General features: G+C 40.7%; 1 protein-coding gene across 1 annotated transcript in view; it reads left to right on the forward strand.

Moving 5' to 3' along the window:
* Positions 1-902: 902 nt before the first annotated feature.
* hs6st3b (heparan sulfate 6-O-sulfotransferase 3b) overlaps positions 903-21981 on the forward strand; it is a gene marked incomplete at both ends in the record, with an annotated part of 78230 nt that continues 57151 nt past the window's right edge. The window contains one exon of the mRNA XM_079426895.1: positions 903-1429. Coding sequence (XP_079283021.1) covers positions 903-1429 — 527 coding nt within the window. The remainder of the gene's footprint in view (positions 1430-21981) is intronic.

Raw genomic sequence — 21981 nt, forward strand, 5'->3', positions numbered from 1 at the left:
GTCTTCAAAGATATAGAACTAATATCTAATTTGACAGTTGAGATGCACATGCAGAGTTTATTGCCTGGTAGCATACTAATAAACACAAAGAATAAGTAGGCTATATGAGGTAGAACATGCATAAAATGAGCAGCATAAATCGCTTGTGAAAAAACAAACAAACAAATAATAAAGAAAAAAAATCCTAAACGAATTTACAATAAGCCATAAGGCTTCTCAACTAATTAGGACTGGCTCCAACTCATGTCCCCTTAGCATTCCTTTATAGGATTTTCCACAAAGTGATACGGCACAAAGATTGCACAGTGCACAGAACTGTGAAGAAAATAATAACATGCACACAGTGAATTCTCTCAGCAGTGGCGACTTTATTGCTGAATATAGCAGAGCACTGGACTGGGACCAGGTGCAGATGAAATTGTTTGCGTGCTACGAAAGAGCTCGTGCTATACCGGTGCGACAACGCTCGCGTCTCTTTGACATCATTCGCATCATCCCGCCGATGCGCATCGCGGGATGGATGGAGAGCACAGTCTCATCGCGAGTGCGCGGACATTCCGCAGAATAAAACAGACCAACGAGGCACTTCAAACCGTTTCATCTGAACACAACGAGCAGACGTTAGTATTTTGAAGACTACACTTTATTTTACCACGATGTTCGGTTCTTACACAGCATTTGCTTATGCATTTTGTTTGGTGACTTACACTTTCTTTACAACTTTGTGAGAGAGAGCAAGTTTGATGTGAAGACTTGGATGTCACGCTTTTGCACTTCTTTTTTACCATATCAACATGTGGCATGGGTTTTTTCGGCTGGATCCCACACGAGCGTCCTGGAAGAAGACCTGGAGAGGAGATCATGATTCACACTAACTGCATGAAGAATTTCCTTGTGTTAAAATGAATGATAAACCCAACAAATGGATTTTCATCCCAATTTTAGCCATTCTATTTGTCATGATTGGGTACCAGTATATTTGTCCGGCAGGCGGTCAGGCTTGTCATTTTAGGACAGGAGACAAACTCGTTAGGATCGGTCCCCCGTCCACTCCAGACCTGACCACCGATGACCTGGAGGATGACAGCACACCTAAATGTGCGTCCAAATTCAACTTCACGGAGCGCGATCTGACACGCGACGTCGATTTCAACATCAAGGGAGATGATGTGATTGTGTTTCTGCACATTCAGAAGACAGGCGGGACCACCTTTGGCAGGCACCTGGTCAAGAATATTCGCCTGGAGCAGCCGTGCGACTGCAAAGCGGGACAGAAGAAATGCACGTGCCACCGGCCCGGTAAGCAGGAGTCCTGGCTCTTCTCGAGGTTCTCCACGGGCTGGAGTTGCGGCTTGCACGCGGACTGGACGGAACTGACCAACTGCGTGCCTGTGATAATGGACAAAAGGCAGTCTCCAAAGCGCAAGAGGTAACGCGCCTCCCTCTCTCTCATAAACTAATTCGGAGAATTAATTTGCCGCTCTGTTGCCTCTAATGAAGGTAATGATAAAGTGTAAAATGTAGTCTTTCACACGAGTCCACTTTGAATAGACCAAAATTGCATTCACACTCTTAGAAAAGTGGGCTTAGAATACTAGTACTACAACTACTACTAATAATTATTATAAAAAAAACAAATACAATGAAAAATTCGATGTAGGCTATAAACAATTTTTACTTAGAAATTGCTATTACATTTAAAAAAAGAAAAAGGCATTATTAGTTCATTAAATTAAACGTGACATTTTGAAGAAAGACTTCACATTACTCCAATAATCTTAATTTACAACTAAAATATATATATATATATATATATATATATATATATATATATATATATATATATTTTTTTTTTTAACAGTGTAGGGGTATGCCATAGCCAAGTCGTAATTTCTTAACTTTTACCTCAACTTTAAGCCCTTAAGCAAAGTAGTGAGGATATTTTGAGTGCACCCATACTTCTTTAACTAGTCCTAAAAAGTGAAGCCAGTTCTATTTAAACTCACAGTGTTCTTGGACATAAAAAGTAGAATCAGGCCTTATTTTTGTCCATTTTGTTAAGAGGTGTTATTTTACTTCTAAGATTATTGTTAGTGACTATTAGTGTGAAATAATAAAGTTTTGTGCTCACAATGCACTCAGAGATCTCCATCCAGTTTAATTTAATGGGGTCTGAGTTCATTTGAAGCATTCACATACAAGCTAAACCAAAATTTGTGCCAACCGCTTTTGCACCCCTGAATTAAAGTACTTAAAGGTGAATTTATAGGTACTATATTTCCTCTGGCATGTTGTACTGATGTTGCTAAATTTGGACGAGTTGAATGAGAAATTATTTTAAACACAGAAGCCAATCAATCACTCCATTTTGTGATGTAGAATGCATTTTCTCTAAAAGAGATCTGTGCATTATGAATATTGTGGTGCCTTTACTAAAACCAAGTCACTTTATGTTTTCCAGACTCTGAGTCATCCATTATGCACTTACTCCTATCTATAATGCTTGTTTTCACTATTTAGAGGGCATTTTAGTCCATCATTAGTCTTCTCTACCTGTAAAGATGAATCTACTTCACATATCATTTTAAATAGTTATATTTACCCTGTCAGAAAAGACAGTATAATTGGGGGTTTTCTTTGCCTGTGGCCTCTCTGTGTCACTCAGTGATATTATTAATGTGACAGTGATATTATTAACTTATCACCCAACATGGTTTATGGCAAACACATTAAAATGCACAACAAAGAGATAGCCAGTCAAAACGACCAAATGTCAAGCCTAAAATGCTATTTTCTACAGTCTCTGTGACCATAGCTCTCTTACTCAGATTCTGCATTCCCGTTTAAATGACTGAGAGCCTGCGCTGTAATGAACTTTAAATGAGGTATCATAAAGCCGAGCCGAGCCGTCAAGCATTTCCATCCATAAATCTGACAGTGCCAGTCTGGACTAGCAAGCCATTAAAAAGTTATTTTAGTTGTTTACTAAGTATAATGTTGGCTTAATATGGCGAAAATATGCAGACTTTCACTTTTATAAGTGCCTGTGAATAAAAGACATATGTGTTTTTAGTGCCTGGGAATGCTGTTCTCATAAATTGCATATAAAATAGCTTTGTCGTCATCCTCGGCTACTTGCTGATCTAATGTTAGTCCATGAATTATGTTTGACACAACAGGCTGTGTCCGTTTCTGTTCTGCTCTGTTATCATGAAAATCTTAGTTTTGGAAATCACTCATTTTAACAGTTGCCAAGCAAATGGATCAAGTTAATTAGTTGCTCGGCCTACATGTATTTTAATGAAAGAAAATATTAATACTTAATAATACTTTGAGGAACAGCTGTAAAAAAATGCATGTTGCCTTTAAGGAAGTTTCAGAGAGGAGACATTTATTGGGTGAAGAGAAATTCACACTCGTACCCCAAAACTACAAGACCACAGTTATATGATTCATCTCTGCAGAATCAGCCGGCTCGTTCTTGAAGTTCACAGTCTGTATGCGACAGAGAACCGAAGCCTAAATGAAACATAAATCCATCTCTCGCTCTCTCTGTGCTTTCATAATGCTGCTTCGCATTGCTTCTCTAAAGATACACTAGAAGACGCAAATAAATCTCTTCTGACAACAGGCGCTTTTGCTCTCTGAACTGCATGTGCTAAGTGGTGACTGTATGAAAATTTCATCCTGATACCCAACTCTGTTTATTTCAGTTAAGATGGATCACTCTGTGTGTGGAGGAGGCTTTTCACGGACATACAATCCTCATTTTTTCCTGTGTTTGAAGGCCACTTGAAATTTACAGTACTCACAGTATTCCATAATCTAATAATCCAGATTAGTGCAGTAGCGCAAAATAATTGTGTGTTTTTTTTTGTCATTGTGAGCATGCAGAAGTAGTTCTTGCCGATGGTGAGTTGGTAATGTGGCAATGAGGTTTCTCAGGCATGGTGTGGCCTTTTGAGCTTGGCACGAACAGTGCGGGCACATTGCAGGACCTGGAAAGGTCAGCCATGTCAGAGCAGATCAACAGACACTGTTAGAGTCGATGAGAAGGGAGAGTCTAAGTGATCTCTTCAGGGAGACTTCTCTTCTTGTGTCTCTTATTCTGGGTTGTTTGTCTTCTTCTATGGTCATGCATTTCTCTTCCAGGTCAAAACTGTCAAAACAAAGCAACAGTTAGAGAATCTAACTGAGCAGGCTTAAAACAACATTGACCACTTTTATTTTTTTAATGCACATTGGTCTTATTGTACATGATGCATTAGTGAAAGTTGTTATAAATAATATGTAATGGCTACTTTTCAAGAGCCAATCAATTCCTCATGAATAATAAATAGCCAAGTCAAGATTGTTTCAAAGCAGCTTTGCAGTAATAAACAGGAAAATAACAGAATCAGTAATGGAAACTTAATTACGGAGACAATTCAAATTCTGCTGTGAGCAGCACTAAAAAGACAATAGTGTCATTATTCAGAGCAAGTGTTGGTACAGTTCATCTATTTTGAAATGAGTTCCATTCAGCTATTAGCCGTTCTAGAGAAGGCAGGAATGTTGTTATTCAGCTCGAGTCAGTTTAATGTTGACTCAGTTCAGTTCAATAACAGTGTCAATGCTGCAAGGTGTGATTCAGTTATAAAGAAGCTTTACAGATGACAACAATGTCATCATCCATCTTAACTTTTTTCATCCGATGGTGTCAGTGCCATCAAGTCAATAATAATAATAAATATTAAGTGTTTTTTAGAGTCCAACTAAGCAAGTCAAAGGTGACAGTGGCAAGAAACCCAAACTCCATCAGGTGACAGAAACCTTGAAAGAAACCAGGCTCAGTGAGGGTACTAAGGGCTTGTCCAGTCAGCAAGGTCTTCACTGAGGATGTGTGCCAAGGCCTCGTCTGATCAAGTCTCATCCAATTTTATCCACATTAAATATTCTATTTCACCCAGAAATACGACCTGTTGCGTCAGTAAAATGGATTGTGTAAAGCATTTCAGTTGTTTTTAATTAAAGATTCTAATCTTATGATAACTGACCAACCATATAACAGCACAATTAAGATGAATTTCAGACCGACAGGGTTTTATTTGGATGCAGTCCTCACATATTTTTACCCATAGGCATCACATCAATTTAAATTATGTTGTTCAGATGATATAACCCCCTGATTTGGAAAAACCCCTGACTCGTTCTTTTCACCTTCCTTTCTCGTTCGATCATAGCTCTGCCTCTCTTCAGGACCTCTCTCTGCCTCTTTTTATTTTAGCACTAATTAAATTTGCCAGGTCCCCTGGCATTATAACCAAATGGAGTTTCTGGCCAGTCACGAATGTGCAATCTGCTGAAATGAGATGCAATTAACTAAGCCAACTGCACACAGGTTCTGAGATTAAAGGCACCGCAAACGATCTGCACATGTTTACAGAAGCAGTCTCTTAGTTTGCAGTTAAAAACAAAAAACACTAAGACAGCTAGTCCATAATTAGGAACACAAAAGCATTAAAACGGTTAATTGCTTACTGGAATAAAAGTTAAAACGCATTTTTAAATGCAAGTTTCAGCACATATTATGGAGAGACAGAGTGTCCATTTTGGCATTTTACGATTCCTTACGTAAGAATCTTAGATACTGTATGACTTGAGCCCCTCCCTCACTGTATTGTTATTTTTGTCTGTTTTGTTCAGCAGGCAAAACCATAATTCCGATTGTTTAAAAAATTAATAGCATGTCATTAGTGTCTGTAGCAGAATTTAGAAAAAATGTATTAGTTTTAGTGAGTTTGAATTGAATTGGCTTTCCTTTTCTGGAAATACAACCTGAATTTCCGGAAAGTTTTTTTACATTTGAATAAAATGAAAACTAACAGAATTTCAAACCACATGAGCCAATATTTATTCACAATAGAGCATAGATAACATAACAAATGTTTAAACAGAGAAATTTTACAATTTATGCACAAAATGAGCTAATTTGCTAATTTTATAGCTAATCATGTTACAGACCTGATGTCAATTAACTTAATTAGTTGCTAGATGTTCTCCCAGCTGAAGCTTCTCAAAATGTCTTGCTATTTCAGCCCTTTGTTACCCCCATGCCAAGTTTTTTGAGACCTGTAGCAGGCATCAAATTTGAAATGAGCTCATTTAGTGGATAAAAGTGTAATATTTCTCCCTTTAAACATTTGTTATGTTCTCTATGTTCTATTGTGAATAAAATATTGGCTCATGTGAATAAAATATTGGCTCAAGTTTTTTGAAAGCTTTAATTTTATTCAAATTTAAAAAACGTCCCAACATTTCCGGAATTCGGGTTGTAAGTCTTCATTAAATTAATTAAATATGATGAAACATCTAAACAAGATACATTTCTAATGGCATTCAAAGCCAATATTCAGTGTTTGTAAATCTTTATAAACTTATCTTTTTTTAGTATAATTTGTTGAACTGTATGAATTTCTTTACATTTCAAATAATTGTAAATATGCTTTATGTTCAAACTGAATTGCAATTTTGTATCACAGTTGCCGTCGCAATTCAAATTCAGGAATTTAAATAGCATTCTCAATTCAGGTTTTGAAAGGCACTCAACCCCTGTCTGTGGCAAGAGTTACAAACCGAAGTATACTTAAACATGGGGTTTGGTACTCTAATTGTACACATCTAGAAAAAAAAAAGTTTTGTTTGTTTTTACTAAATTTGTCCTCTGCATATTGCGTAACAAAGTCACATTATGTATTAACTCATCAACTCATCAATATTAAAACATGCGCCTTTTTTTGCTCGTGTGCCTGAATGTGTGTTAAGTTTTCATGGCTTCTGGTTTGGGTTTTCACACTAATGTAATGAGACCTAGAAAAATCTCCCATTGTTCTTATGAAAGGCCAAACATTCACAGCCGAGGTTCTCCGTTCCCCCTCAACAATTAGAGTACAAATACTTTCACAAACTCCTCATTTCCCAGACAATCACAGTAATGAGTAACCTGCAGCTGCACTAATGGGCCATTATTACTCACACGGAGAAAGTGATGACATCCTCTTGGCACAATAACACTCTTTGCATGATATTTTATTCATTATAGTCAACACAGAGACACACAATTACTGTCAGCATCTGCATGGGCACAGATCGATACTGAGACACCATCACCCACCTTACGCAAGGAAGCAAAGCGCTTTTTCTTGTCACCTTTTAAATTCTTCTTCCTGTTCCTCCTTAAATGTTCCTCACATCACTGCGCTTGTTAGATGGCTGCTGTTGTCATGTTCAGATCCTTTCTGCTAGATCTGTCAGCCCTAGCAGGTTCTCTGTAAGCATGCATGGGGCTGCGGGAACTAAATTTGTTGGATTTACAGCCTGGAGGGACCTGCTCGAGTCCTGTGCATCCTCATTGGTATGGGATGTTTATTAGGTGAAGGGCTGAGCATGCCCTTGTGGGTTAGACGCGGCGGGGTCTGGAGATTGCTTTCACGTGTCATTAATCCAGGTCACCATATTCTCTGGAGCAAAAGCTGTAATCCAGTTGCTGTGATAATTATGTGCTAAAAGGAAAGGGAAAGTTGGTGCATCTTTTGAGTCGACTGCTTCTGTTTGAGCTAGAGTCTATGATATGAGCAAAAAAGGGCAAAAAAGGCCTTTGAAAAACAATTTGATGTTTGAAGCAGCATTTTGTTACAATGCTTTTTCTACATTTGGGAAAAAACACAGTAGACTATGCCATATTTAAGCAAAGTCAAAAATCCATGCTAAAATTCAGACCAACAGCATGACTGATGATTGTGATACAGTTTTCAAGTACAATAACAAAGAGGTTAATATAGAGTACACATTTTGGACACAAGTTTGTTCTGACAAAAATAACCAAACAAAACCAAAGCACAAAACAAATCTCCAGGCAACACACAGTTGAATATAAATAATAAATTGTTGTTGGAACAAATTGATTAAATGAATGATTCAATGACTCGCTTATTAAGAGACACTTGTTTCTTTACTGAATGAATCTAGCTGCGTATGAAATCGCATACTCTATGAGCATAGGTGCCACCCCGTACCGCAACAGCTAAAGTCTTTCTACAATGGACGTGACAAAGTGACTGCTGCATATCATTAGAACTTTGTGTCAGTACATCATAAACAGAATGAGGCATCAGTTTACTGTTGGAGATTTGTTGTGTCGCATAGCACGGCACCGTACCACACTGCACCGCATCCGGTGTAGTCAGACAGCATCACTGATTATAAGGGGTTCTGTATTATTTTGTCACATCGTACCTCGCTGCTCGTATCCAGTGTAGACAGGTTTAGGCTAGAAGGGATACAGCTACGGCCACCAGGGCTTACTGGGAATGCACACTTCAATATTGCACACTTCATTTTGTCACGCTGAGGGGTAAGGGGTAGGTGTAGACATTAATAAAACAGAATGTGATAGGTAGCAAATTGACTTTATTGTTATTTTCTAGCCATAGCTGTATCCCTTCTAGCCACAACCGTGTAGACACGGTGAGAGTCACGCAGTTACACGTGAACACTGAATTCCATTCACGTCTGTGTCTATTTGTGCCTGAAATGACACATATCTGCGAAACTATGTCAAAATGCGCGTCTCTGCAAGTATCCTTGTAAACACAGTTGTTTATGGCTTAGGTGAAGGTAAACAATTGAGAAAGAAAATGGATGCTCCTGTTGCTTTCTGTGTCATGAATTTTAATCAAACAAAAAGAAAAAGCACTTTTGTAGCTGTAACACATTTATACAGTGAAGACTATGCAGAGTTATTTTAAATTTTATTATTCAATTTCTGTACCTGAATACTGCTAGACTTACCTGAAAAATATAAATCACTGTTTATTTCATTTGTATCTTTGTTCTATGATATCTTTCTATGCTTGTAATTTTATTTTCTATGCTGATTTACTCGCCTACAATATCACCCCAGTCATTGACCCCCCCCCCAATAGACCTATTCAGGTCATCTGGTGATTTTTTTTCATATCGCAATATATATAGCAGAAAAACAAAATATCACAATGTGAGTTTTTTCCGATATCGTGCAGCCCTAGCATGCAGTTCACTACATTTCACTGTACTGTATACTTGTCTAATGCGGTATTCTGTAAGTCTTACCTGTAGTTTCATACCTCAGTTAATTGACTCAAATGGGTTCATTTGTTCAGTTCATTTCATTTTGTGCTTTCTGTTATACAAAGAGCCTCATTTCTTCCCCAAAATTGGTTAACAAACTAATATTTTGCTACCTCCCAAGTCAGAGCTGACAACAGTCCTCAGGACAGGAAGAGTAGCTGCATCTCCTCATGTTGATGAAAATCTGTATAAATCTTGAGAGGTTGAGGCGTGTACTGTGAAAGCTACTCAGTGTAATGAGACAGGTCTTGCCAGAGCAGACGCTCAGCTCTTTTGACACTGCTGTCAGAAAATGCTGCTATAGCATATATGAGTCTCCTCCAATAGTCTAAACCAGTTCTCTTATTGGATGCAGTTGTAGCTTTGGCCTGGACTTATAGCTGATGTCTGAAGAGAATATAGAAAATAAAGAAACATTAAATGGTGTTTACTGGATATGTTGTAAAGTGAATGTACTTTAAATTATGAGACATAGGTGAATGCAGTCTTTATCTGCAATTGTTTTCAGTACAAGAGTACACAGGTGTTGAACACATCTAGGCCTTCTTCATCTCTGGCAAAGATAAACATGAGGATGACAGGCAATTTAGTTTTAATGGATTAATGATAAATATACACTTCACTTAGTGCCCTTTTTGTTCTGTGTGTTATAAAATATCCCGACTGAAAAACCACTCGAACAAACGAAACGTAACTAAACTGTCTGATCGATTCAGAGTGAAATGTGAACCAATTGCTATTCCATTTAACCAATGAACTCAAAAGAATCAATTCACTTGTGAATCGGACAGTGTTAGTTTTTATACTAAACAGCCAACAGAAAAACGGAGATGGTCCTCACTGCAGAACACAAGATCCAGGGGACGAGGTTGGATCCAGATTTAACTCCTCCCACCTTACAAATAAAACCTATCTCCCGTCTCCACCCCCTGATCCCTAAACCCACCCATCTCCACCCTTAAACCTACCAATCTCCACCCCCTAGATGTGGATCCAGCCCCACCCCCTGGATCTTTGTTCTGCAGTGAGGGACTACTGGAAAAATGTGAGAAACCCGACACGCTTGTCTAAATATGGTTAGCGAAAATGTATTCTGTATCTTCATCTTTTCTTCCTGTATCGTAATTTCAAACGGGAAAAATCCTAAACTAAAATGAATGGCTCTGGAAATGTGGTGGCACAAGTGGCAAGTTCCATAATTTCTTTGTTTGACAACTTAGATTGGGTCATATTTGTTAGATTGAGCCATGATTGGCTTCATGAAAGTAAATGTTTGACTGTTCTCATAATTACCATAGCAGAAGTTGGAGTTTCATTACAGACTTTTCTCAGAATCAAGCTGAGCACAATGTAATGATGTTAAACATAGATATTCATTTGATAGCAGATGAGTCACACATAGAGGTGAGGCCTGCGGGGAATCACACAGTTTACTTCTGAACCCTTTGGAATACAGTCTATATATGAATATTTGTACTGCGGAGAACAGACTGCCTTCATACTGTGAGCTGCAATTACTGCTATTTGTTAGAAGACCATGCACTCCTCAAGTAATTACTGAGCTGCACTTCCCAGGTCGGTAAACTGTGTTTACAGTTATGCACCTACAATAAAAATCTATGGGGCAAGAAATTTAACATTGTTCAAAAGAAGAAATGTGCATCTTGTATTTTTATTTTTATTTAAAGCGCTAATATAAATTCCTCTACAATCTTGATATGTAATGTGATGGGACTGCTATTCTAGGCAGACAAACTTCTGATTTTGTGTTACCAGCATAATTCCTGTGGGTGGATTTTTTTCTCTGTGTAAACAGTCCCTTTTTAGGAATCCTTGTGGGTTAAAATTATTTCCTGTGTTAAAAAGCGTATTTTAAAGCCAGAAGATTTCACAGAGCTGTCTAGTTATTAGATTCCGAGTCTATTCCTGGGATCTACCAGAATTGCTTACAAGAGGCCCAAGTATTTGAAACAAGATCTTGAGATATCTTTCTAGTAATAGATCAGACATGGAAAAGCACCAGTACTTGTTCAGCGATGATTACGATATTATGCTAGAGGAAACATCTTTCATTCAAGCCTGTCACACAATAATACTTCATTTTGCGTGGTAAACTAGTCTATACCAGTGAGTCTTATTTTTATCGTCTTTAATTTTGGAAGGAAGCCAGTGCAGTGCAAATTTAGTGTTGCAGATGTCAGTGTTGCTGCAAACAGGGATTTACTCCCCTTTTACTACTTTCCTGAAGCCCTATTTATTTGACAGATTGACAGATCAAACTGTGACAGGAAAAATGCCAGCTCAGAGGCTTTCTGCGTGTTATTTTTCAACCGTGATCAGTCAGGCCTGTCCAAAGGTATCTGTACAAAGTAAGTCACTACAAGCGTGATTCATCACCGCCACATGGTAAAATGTCATATTTCCTTATTTGGCGTGCCTCTGCTGACAGGTAAATGATGAGAAGAGTGGGCGGTCGACAACAGGGAAGGGGCCAAAGTAGAGTCACCTTCATAACACCTAATCTGATCAGTAGACCTAAATCTGACCGACCTGTACTGTCCAGCTCCTCAGACAATTTTACTGAGTCTTACAGGCTTAGGCGGAAAAGATATGAACTAAAATGCTGTTTAGATGAACACAGCAATATCACAAAAAATATGTGAAATAGCCTATGCTGGAAAAAAATGTTCACATAATTATTCTTACTCAAATCATATCACTAAAAATGTCAATTGTAATATTGCTTTGCTTAGATCTTTTTGTTTAGTATATTTATGTATAAGTGTTTTGAACATTGACAAAGTATTATATTATACTTAACCTACTTCTTTATTTCAATGAACAGTGTTTTAACCATATTTGTGCAGTCTATTTATTTGCTGTATGCGTAAAAATTCTAAAAGTAAAAACTAAAAGAAAAAAAGTCTGAGAATTAATTTAATAGAATAGTTGGGAAAAATTAAACCAAAACTAATAAAAATCTTGAAAAGATCTTATTGTTCTGCTGAAGAAAGTCATACATGAGAATGATCACCTGATGAATGTTCATTTTTGGGTTGAACTGTCTCGTTTAGTCTTGTTTCATTTAGTTCTTCATGGTGCTGCAAGTGATGTTAGCCGTTTCACTAACTTAAGCAAGGCATTTTCTGTGCTCTAAGATATGCCAAAAAAGCCAAACATTCAAAATAAGGAAGCGTCTCAAAGTTATCTGACTGTCTAAACATCAGTTTACCTGTCAAAGAAACAGGTGAGATTTCTCAAGCTACCTATTTCTGTGATAGTTGTAGGGTATAGGGACATTTTATCATTTTTATAGAAAAATATGAGAAGCAAAAGCTTTGGTGAAACTCCCCATATACTTTCCTTGTGTTCTCATAGATGTCTAGGAGAAATAGATGAAAAATAAAGAGATCTCTTTTTTATTTCAGATGTAGTCTCTTTCTTCCTCTTTATCACATCTGGCAGCTCTGTCACTTAAATATGGGACCATCGGTGTTGTTCTAAAATGTCTTTGGTGTGTTTGGATATTTTCATGATGTGCCTTGAGTGGTTTTGAATGCTGAGAGCTGAGTGCTTGAGAACAGGGTATGATCTCAGTGAGCAGATTGCCATCCAGATTGCGTCTTTAATTTGCATGTTTATAAATAGTCGACTCTATGTGACACAGCTTACATTTGCATGACCATTTGATATGTTTGCCTGAACTAAGCACAGCACTTCTTAAAATGTATCTGATTTGTATCTTTGAGTTTATGTCAGTTGTTTGATAGTGTGAAATACACAAACTTTCATGTTCAACCTGCAGATTTTGATAGAATAGATCATGTATGTGATCCAGTGGTCCCAAAAGAATGAGTTTGAGTGGAAAAATAGAAGTCCAGTCAAGCAATCGCTGCTGGAGTAATAAAATGAACTGCGTCTGCGATGATCTGCAGTTCCCACACCACAGACCAAGGTCAAAACACAAAACTACACAGCACAAACTGTTACACTCTGAACTAAATTTCCCATAACCCCATACATGGACTGATTACATCCTCACCTGCTATCAATTCCTTAGACTATTTAAAGGGATAGTTTTAGTTTAGAAAATCCTGACATTACTTACTCAACAAAATTTTTGTTTTATTTGCAAACAAAAAGTATTCTTGTAGTTTCATAAAATTAAGGTTGAACCACTGATGTAACATGGACTATTTTAAGAATTTCTTTACTACCTTTCTTGACTGTAGTTACATTGCTGTCTATGGAGGGTCAGAAAGCACAAAAAATATCAAAAATATCGTAATTTGTGTTCCAAAGATGAACGAAAATCTTACAGGTTTGGAACAACATGAGGGTGGGTAATTAATGACAGAATTAAATTTTTGGCTGAACTATCCCTTTATGTACTGCGCATACGTGGCTCAGTGTGATATTTTGTTTTCCCTTGGCTGATGTTTCAGAGTGTTCTTTTTGTTACCTCTGCCTATGTATTTTGACCTCTTGATTGTTTACCTCGCTTATGATTCCTTGCTGAGACCCCTGCTCTGTATTACCCTGACTTAGATCTTAACTTGTTTGCTGCCTGCCTCGAACCTGTGCCTGTTTACACACTGTGATTTCTGATCTGCTCCTGGTTGTATGTATTGCTCGTTAACATCCCACACCTGTTTGACTAGTCTTTGTTCTGCTAATAAAGCCGCATGCTGATCTTAACATTACAGTCTTTGTTACACTTACTTTGCAACTGTTACAAAAAATACGTTCTATATGGTATGAATGTGTCTAATGTGAATTATATGGACATATTCATCATGTTATCATTGTCATGTGACCTACCAGTTGTGTCACTGCCATTTAAAACTCCTCTCCCATGGCCTCATGGGATATCAATTGGATGTGCACTTGAGAATCTTGCCAGAAGTAGTAGGATACCTGGGAACTTTTTATCTACTGTTTTATAAATTTTGTGAATTCACACACAGTACTTTTTTTTACATACTGTTTTTCAACTACTAAAAAGTACATAGAGAAATATGCATATTCAGCCCTTGTGTCTGAATATAAATGCTTCCTTATGATATAGTATGAATCTGGGTCAAAGGATAATGCTCAAAAAGGTGGTGGATAGTGTGTCCAGAAATGCATCCATACTGCATAGGAAAAGAACGCATTTTGTCAATGGTCAAGAATTTTTTTCCCATTAAATACACTAGGCCCTACTTTATTTTGGTGTTACCAAAAAGCTTTAAGTGCTTTTTACATTAATTTATGTCATGGGTGCCATTTTCTTTCAGTGTGTGTTTTATGTAATGAAATTTATTTCAGCAACATTAAGCTCAAAATGGTTGGACAGTGGTTAAACTAAAATGCTTGCATAATAATGAAGGAGACTGAGAAGTGTTGAGATAAGATGATGTTGAAACATAATGCTAATTGCTCCACATGGCACACTCCACAATAGAGAGAATAAATAAGAGCCTGGCACTATCAGTAGCTAAATTCCTGCTTACGGTATCATGGGATCGGTTTACTTTTATCTCTGCATAATAATAATTAGTGGGAAAGTTTTATTTTAAAAATAAAATTAGCTATTTGATCATTTTTATTTTTGGAATTAAGTCTGTTTCTTTTTTCCCCTCCTTTTATCAAGGCTACATACTGTATGCCCTCATTTGGGAGCTTCAAAGGCTTGCTTGAAATGCTTAGTTTGATTACACTATGAGACTTTAATAATATTTAATAATGATATAATGACAGTATTTGAGGTTTGGCTGACTGTATACCATCAATAGAGTTAGACCTGCCTCCCATGTGTGATATCAATTTTTTTCGGAAGAAAATGTGAGTGGTCTGTGGGTGGATGTTAAGGTGTTCTAAGTGGTTTTTAGCATGTTGATTTGCAGTTGCTAGGGCGTTCTGCTTGGTTGATGATTCGTTGGTTGGCACAGTCTAATTTGCTGGGGTAAAGATTGAAACCAGGCTGGGATATTGACATTTGACTCTCAGAGTGATGTTTTATAGAGTATGTGGAAAAATATGTGAAAAATCAAAGCTGGAAAGTTTTTGTGATATATTAGGGGTCTGTAACATTAAAGATGTGCTTGCTATGAGGCGCCACGTAGGATTTAAATCAAATTTCGCTTTGTCACGAGTCTGGGCCCTGCGCTTCTCCCTGTCGCCACCAGAGGTCACATCTCCCTTCCTCCCGGACTCATCTCATGTAATCACGTACACCTGCCTAATCACGTACACCTGTCACATTACACACACCTGTCACGCTCATTACACCCGCAGCTTTTCCCCATCGCCACGGACTATATAATCTCCCCTCTCCTACCACTCTGTCTGGTTGCATTATTTGGCGTGTGTAAATGTGTTACAGTGTTTTGTTTCTAGTGTCTGCTGTGGTCTGGGATACATGCACTGTGCTGCCATCTGGTATCCCAGACCTTTTCTGTTTAGTTTTTTGTGCCGTGTTGGCCTTTTTGTTTCCATTAAATACCCTCACCTGCACTTGGACCCAGACTTAGTCTTTTCACGGCGTACCGTGACAGAATGCAACCAGCAAAGATGGGTCCAGCAGGGAGGTTCCTCCACATCCGCCAGGGAGACCGGAGCATGGAGGATTATGCCAGGGACTTCATTAAAGGAGCTCTTCAGTCGGCGACGGAGAAGACCTGCCTCATGGTCTTCTTCTGGGGAGGCCTGGCTGAGCCCTTCAAGTCCCTGGTACCATACTGGAGGACTACATCAACCTGGCTCTGCAGGTGAGCAGCTCAGCCTTCAGGTTGGAGTTAGCTGCGGAGCCCGTTCACAGTTCTCCCGAGGCGGCGATCCGGGGGGCGGCCGCGGCCAGTGCCTCGCACCCGCTTCCGGAGCGTCCTGGGCTGATGCGCAGCGTGCGGGAACCCCCGATGATGTCGGTGCGAGCGGCGCTGACCGCTCACGTTCCTCCCGAGACAGCGGTGTTCGCTCACGAAGCTCCCGAGGCGATGGTGACCGCTCACGAGGCTCCTGAGACAGCGGCGCTCGCTCACGAAGCCCCCGAGAGAGCGGTGTTCGCTCACGAGGCTCCCGAGACAGCGGGGCTCGCTCACGAAGCCCCCGAGAGAGCGGTGTTCGCTCACGAAGCTTCCGAGGCGATGGTGCCCGCTCACGTTCCTCCCGAGACAGCTGTGCTCGCTCACGAGGCTCCCGAGACAGCGGGGCTTGCTCACGAAGCCCCCGAGAGAGTGATGTTCGCTCACGGAGCTCCTGAGGCGATGGTGCCCGCTCACGTTCCTCCCGAGACAGCTGTGCTCGCTCACGTTCCTCCCGAGACAGCGGTGTTCGCTCACGAAGCTCCCGAGGCGATGGTGCCCGCTCACGTTCCTCCCGAGACAGCTGTGCTCGCTCACGAGGCTCCCGAGACAGCAGGGCTCGCTCACGAAGCCCCCGAGAGAGCGGTGTTCGCTCACGAAGCTCCCGAGGTGATGGTGCCCACTCACGTTCCTCCCGAGACAGCTGTGCTCGCGCACGTTCCTCCCGAGACAGCTGTGCTCGCTCACGTTCCTCCCAAGACAGCTGTGCTTGCTCACGTTCCTCCCAAGGCGATGGTGCTCGCTCACGAAGCTCCTGAGAGAGCGGTGTTCGCTCACAAAGCTTCCGAGACGATGGTGACTGCTCACGTTCCTCCCGAGACAGCTGTGCTCGCTCACGTTCCTCCCGAGACAGCGGTTTTCGCTCGCGAGGCTCCCGAGACAGCGGTGTTCGCTCACGAAGCCCTCGAGAGAGCGGTGTTCGCTCACGAGGCTCCCGAGACAGCGGTGCCCGCCCACATTCCTCCCGAGAGAGCGGTGTTTGCTCACGAAGCTCCTGAGGCGATGGTGCCCGCTCACGTTCCTCCCAAGACAGCTGTGCTCGCTCACGTTTCTCCCGAGGCGATGGTGCTCGCTCACGAAGCTCCCGAGAGAGCGGTGTTCGCTCACGAAGCTCCCGAGAGAGTGGTGTTCGCTCACGAAGCTCCCGAGATGATGGTGACCGCTCACGTTCCTCCCGAGACAGCTGTGCTCGCTCACGTTCCTCCCAAGACAGCGGTTTTCGCTCACGAGGCTCCCGAGACAGCGGTGTTCGCTCACGAAGCCCTCGAGAGAGCGGTGTTCGCTCACAAGGCTCCCGAGACAGCGGTGCCCGCCCACGTTCCTCCCGAGAGAGCGGTGTTCGCTCACAAGGCTCCCGAGACAGCGGTGCCCGCCCACGTTCCTCCCGAGAGAGCGGTGTTCGCTCACGAAGCCCCCGAGAGACTGGTGTTCGCTCACGAGGCTCCCGAGAGAGCGGTGTTCGCTCACGAGGCCCCCGAGAGAGCGGTGTTCGCTCACGAAGCCACCGAGAGAGCGGTGTTCGCTCACGGAGCTCCCGAGGCGATGGTGCCCGCTCACGTTCCTCCCGAGACAGCTGTGCTCGCTCACGTTCCTCCCGAGACAGCTGTGCTCGCTCACGTTCCTCCCAAGGCGATGGTGCTCGCTCACGAAGCTCCCGAGAGAGCGGTGTTCGCTCACGAAGCTTCCGAGACGATGGTGACTGCTCACGTTCCTCCCGAGACAGCTGTGCTCGCTCACGTTCCTCCCGAGACAGCGGTTTTCGCTCGCGAGGCTCCCGAGACAGCGGTGTTCGCTCACGAAGCCCTCGAGAGAGCGGTGTTCGCTCACGAGGCTCCCGAGACAGCGGTGCCCGCCCACATTCCTCCCGAGAGAGCGGTGTTTGCTCACGAAGCTCCTGAGGCGATGGTGCCCGCTCACGTTCCTCCCGAGACAGCTGTGCTCGCTCACGTTTCTCCCGAGGCGATGGTGCTCGCTCACGAGGCTCCCGAGAGAGCGGTGTTCGCTCACGAAGCCCCCGAGACAGCGGTGCCCGCCCACGTTCCTCCCGAGAGAGCGGTGTTCGCTCACGAAGCCCCCGAGAGAGCGGTGTTCGCTCACGAGGCTCCCGAGGCCGTGGAGCTCACTTCATGCATTCTCGAAGTGGCGGTGCCCGCTCACGAGCCTCCCAAGGTGGCTGCGCCGCTCACAGTTCCCTCGAGGCGGCGGTGTCCGCTGATGTTCCCCACCCTGATGTGCCCCCCGAAGCGGTGGAGCCCACCATTGCCCGCTCCAGGGTGGCAGCTCCACACTCACCGCGGTGGTGGCCGCCGGTTCTGCCCTGGGTCTCCATCCCGCCGGCACTGCCTCAGAGCCCAGGTTCCCTTCCACTACGCGGGCCTGGCCCACCATCCCTCCCCCTGTTCCACCTCCCTCTGGACTTTTGGGGGGGTTTGGTGGAAAGTCTGGTCTTTAAAGGAGGGGTCACGTAATCATGTACACCTGCCTAATCACGTACACCTGTCACATTACACACACCTGTCACGCTCATTACACCCGCAGCTGTTCCCCATCGCCACGGACTATATAATCTCCCCTCTCCTACCACTCTGTCTGGTTGCATTATTTGGCGTGTGTAAATGTTTTACAGTGTTTTGTTTCTAGTGTCTGCTGTGGTCTGGTATCCCAGACCTTTTCTGTTTAGTTTTTTGTGCCGTGTTGGCCTTTTTGTTTCCATTAAATACCCTCACCTGCACTTGGACCCAGACTTCGTCTTTTCACGGCGTACCGTGACACGCTTATCACATACATAACACACGTGCATATACACCTATAAATTACTCACATATACATGTATACTATTGGATGTTCAAAATACATATATGAAATACACATGCACACTAATATGAAATATTACATATTATACAATGCATATTATGTTAGTAATGAATGCATATCAACTTGTGAATAACTTGCATATGCATATAAACTTAACGCATACATACACCTATAGACACTCGCTAATACATATAAACACTGTCCATGCATATACACCCACAACAACACATGCACATACATATAAACTCGCTGCATGCAGACACACCTATATGCATACTCGCATAGACATATAAACTTGATCCATGCACATACATATAAACTCGATGCACGCATATACACCCATAAAACACTTGCGCAAACATACAAAATATAATTCACAAACGTATACAATTCTGATAAGAAAGACGCATGCTTTAGTTGTGTATATATGTATATGCAAGTGATTTCATATGTGGATGTGCGTGAACTTTTTAGTGTAAACGGAAAGCATTTCAGTGTAAAAGGAAGCAGCGGCACTTCCGGCGGGACATTTGAAAATGCTTAACGTGGCTTAATGCATTAAAACAGTGTTTTTAAAAGTCCAAACTCAATAAACACATTATTAATAAAGCATACGATATATAGACAAGCAGATGAGTCCCGAATAAGAACGTAACGTGTTTTCCTCCCATAAGGAATACGCTTAACCTGGCTTAATGCGTCAGTTTATGGGCGTCGGAAGCAAAATAAATGTGGGTGGGACCTCACCCAGAAAAAAAAAAAGATTACTGGAGTATATTTTCTGTAGTCTGGTCTATTTGTAGTCTGGCCTACAAAGTGCAAATAGGCCGCCTTGTTGGCGTGGGTTATTTACCTCTGCCCATTAATGTCACAACATTACAAAAGATGGCTATATCTATGTATTTTCAATGGTGTAAGTGGTAAAGCGTGTACCACAGTGTTTTTGACGCGAGAGACCCGAGTTCACGTCCGCCTTTGGCTGAAATCGTTCTTCCCCCTTTTCAAGTTTCCCATATGCAAGTTATTCACAAGTGTATATGCATTCATTACTAACATAATATGTATTGGTATGGATTTCATATTAGTGTGCACGTATATTTCATAAATGTATTTTGAACATCCAATAGCATACATGTATATGCGAGTAATTTATAGGTGTATATGCACGTGTGTTATGTATGTATTGATAAGAGAAGTTTGATTTAAATCCTACGTGGCGCCTCATATGCATTACTATGGAATATGCAGTGTTGTTCACTTTTATGCAGTAGTCACAAAGGAAAGTGTAGTCTGGTGTTCAGACTTTAAGCCCAATAAGAAAATGTTTTTTTTGTGTGCCTATACATCTCAGTAAGGGAGTGTCAGCGTAATGTGGGAACAGCGGTTAAAAGCCACTTTCCTGCAGCGTGGTCAGTCATGCGAAATGTGTTTAGTTTTTAATTGTGTGATGAATTAATTCTTTAGCTCAGCAGACGTGCATGGATTTGTTGTCGGACTCCAATACAGGTACTTATTCTTTGCATGTATTCATTAAAGACTGCACTAGATGGCCACCTGAGGTTTCCCACATTGATGACTAGAAGTTTCAAAACCAAGCTGCTTCATTTATAAGTAGCATGAAGATAAAGAAGTCCTGCAAACAGTTATCATAATCATAATAATCTAGATATGAGGTAGATATCAGATCATGTTTTCCACAAAAATATTAGGCAGTACAACTGTTTTTTTTTTTTCTTCAAAACATGGATTATAATAAGAAATGTCTTGAGCAGCAAATCAGCATATTAGAATGATTTCTGAAGAATCATGTGACACTGAAGACTGGAGTTATGGCTGCTAAATATTAAAAAAAAATATATATTACGATAAAAAATTGCAATTTTAAATGATAATATTTTGTTTTTTTTCACAACACTTACTGTATTCTAATTAAAAAAAATTGACAAAAATCATATTCTGACAATGACAAGCTTGTAAGTTGTAGTGTAGATCGATAAATTGAGCTTTTTTGAAGTTACTGAGAAATGTTTGAGTTTGTATTGATATCTTTGACTTTTATTTAGTATTTTACATTTAGCATTTAACACCCGAGTCATTATTGCGAAAAATGTTTTTTCATGTGTGGCTATGTGAAGTCATACATTGTTTGATGCATATTAAAATTTAAGATATGCTTGCTGGCAGACAGTTTCTTTATGAATTTTACTTTAAACATACAACGCCTTTAAAATAAAGGAATTTGTTTTTGTTCTGTTTTCTGTTCTTCTGCCCACATTGACCATCATTTTTTTCATTAACACTGGCATTGCAACATGGTTCCTGTGGGTTTTGAAATTCGATATGAACACAGACAGATGCTTGTTTATACATGACTTTGATAAATGGTTTCTCGTTCCACATAAAGAAGACAAACAACATGCAGAGGAGGGTAACACTACTGCTGTGTTTAATTACTGTACGGCACTTGCAATCACAGCAATAAACCTGTCCAGTGCTCCTGTTTAATGAAGGCAGATCAAAGTTAAAGCTGTCCAGCAATGCTTTCATCCCCACTGCTAATGCAACTCATCTGGAAGTCTTCAGAAATATTTATTGTGTGTCCATTGTCACTCACCTTAGCTGAAGTGAGGCTTTCTCAAATAACTAATGGACATTTTTCATTGTCAAGTCATTTACTTGTACACCGATATTCACGATACACATTGTTTCAAAGCAGCTTTACAGAAAATCACAGTGCTAATGTTCATAATATTTTATGCATTATAGTCACATTTAGCAGGTTAGAGCTGGGTGATAAATGCAAATACAGTATATATATATATATATATATATATATATATATATATGTGATAATATAGTTTACAGTTATAGTTGCGACAATACAAATTTCACTATATATCACCCTATGCGAATATACTGTATGTATACAGATAGAGTTGGACATGTGCTTTTATTGATGATGGTAATTTTTATTTATGAAATGATGACAGATCTTTTTTCATTTCATTTCACTTCAGATCATTTTTAGTGGTTACATGATGTCAGCTCCCCACATGTTCATAAATTTTGTGTATCAAGGTAAAATGATATTTAATTCCTGAATGTTAGTCTATGGCAGGGTCGTAACCAGCTCATCATGTGGTATAAAATGTACTGTGATGGTAATACTATGGTA

Source organism: Barbus barbus, assembly GCF_936440315.1.
Source record: "Barbus barbus genome assembly, chromosome: 10".
Taxonomy (NCBI): Eukaryota; Metazoa; Chordata; class Actinopteri; order Cypriniformes; family Cyprinidae; genus Barbus; species Barbus barbus.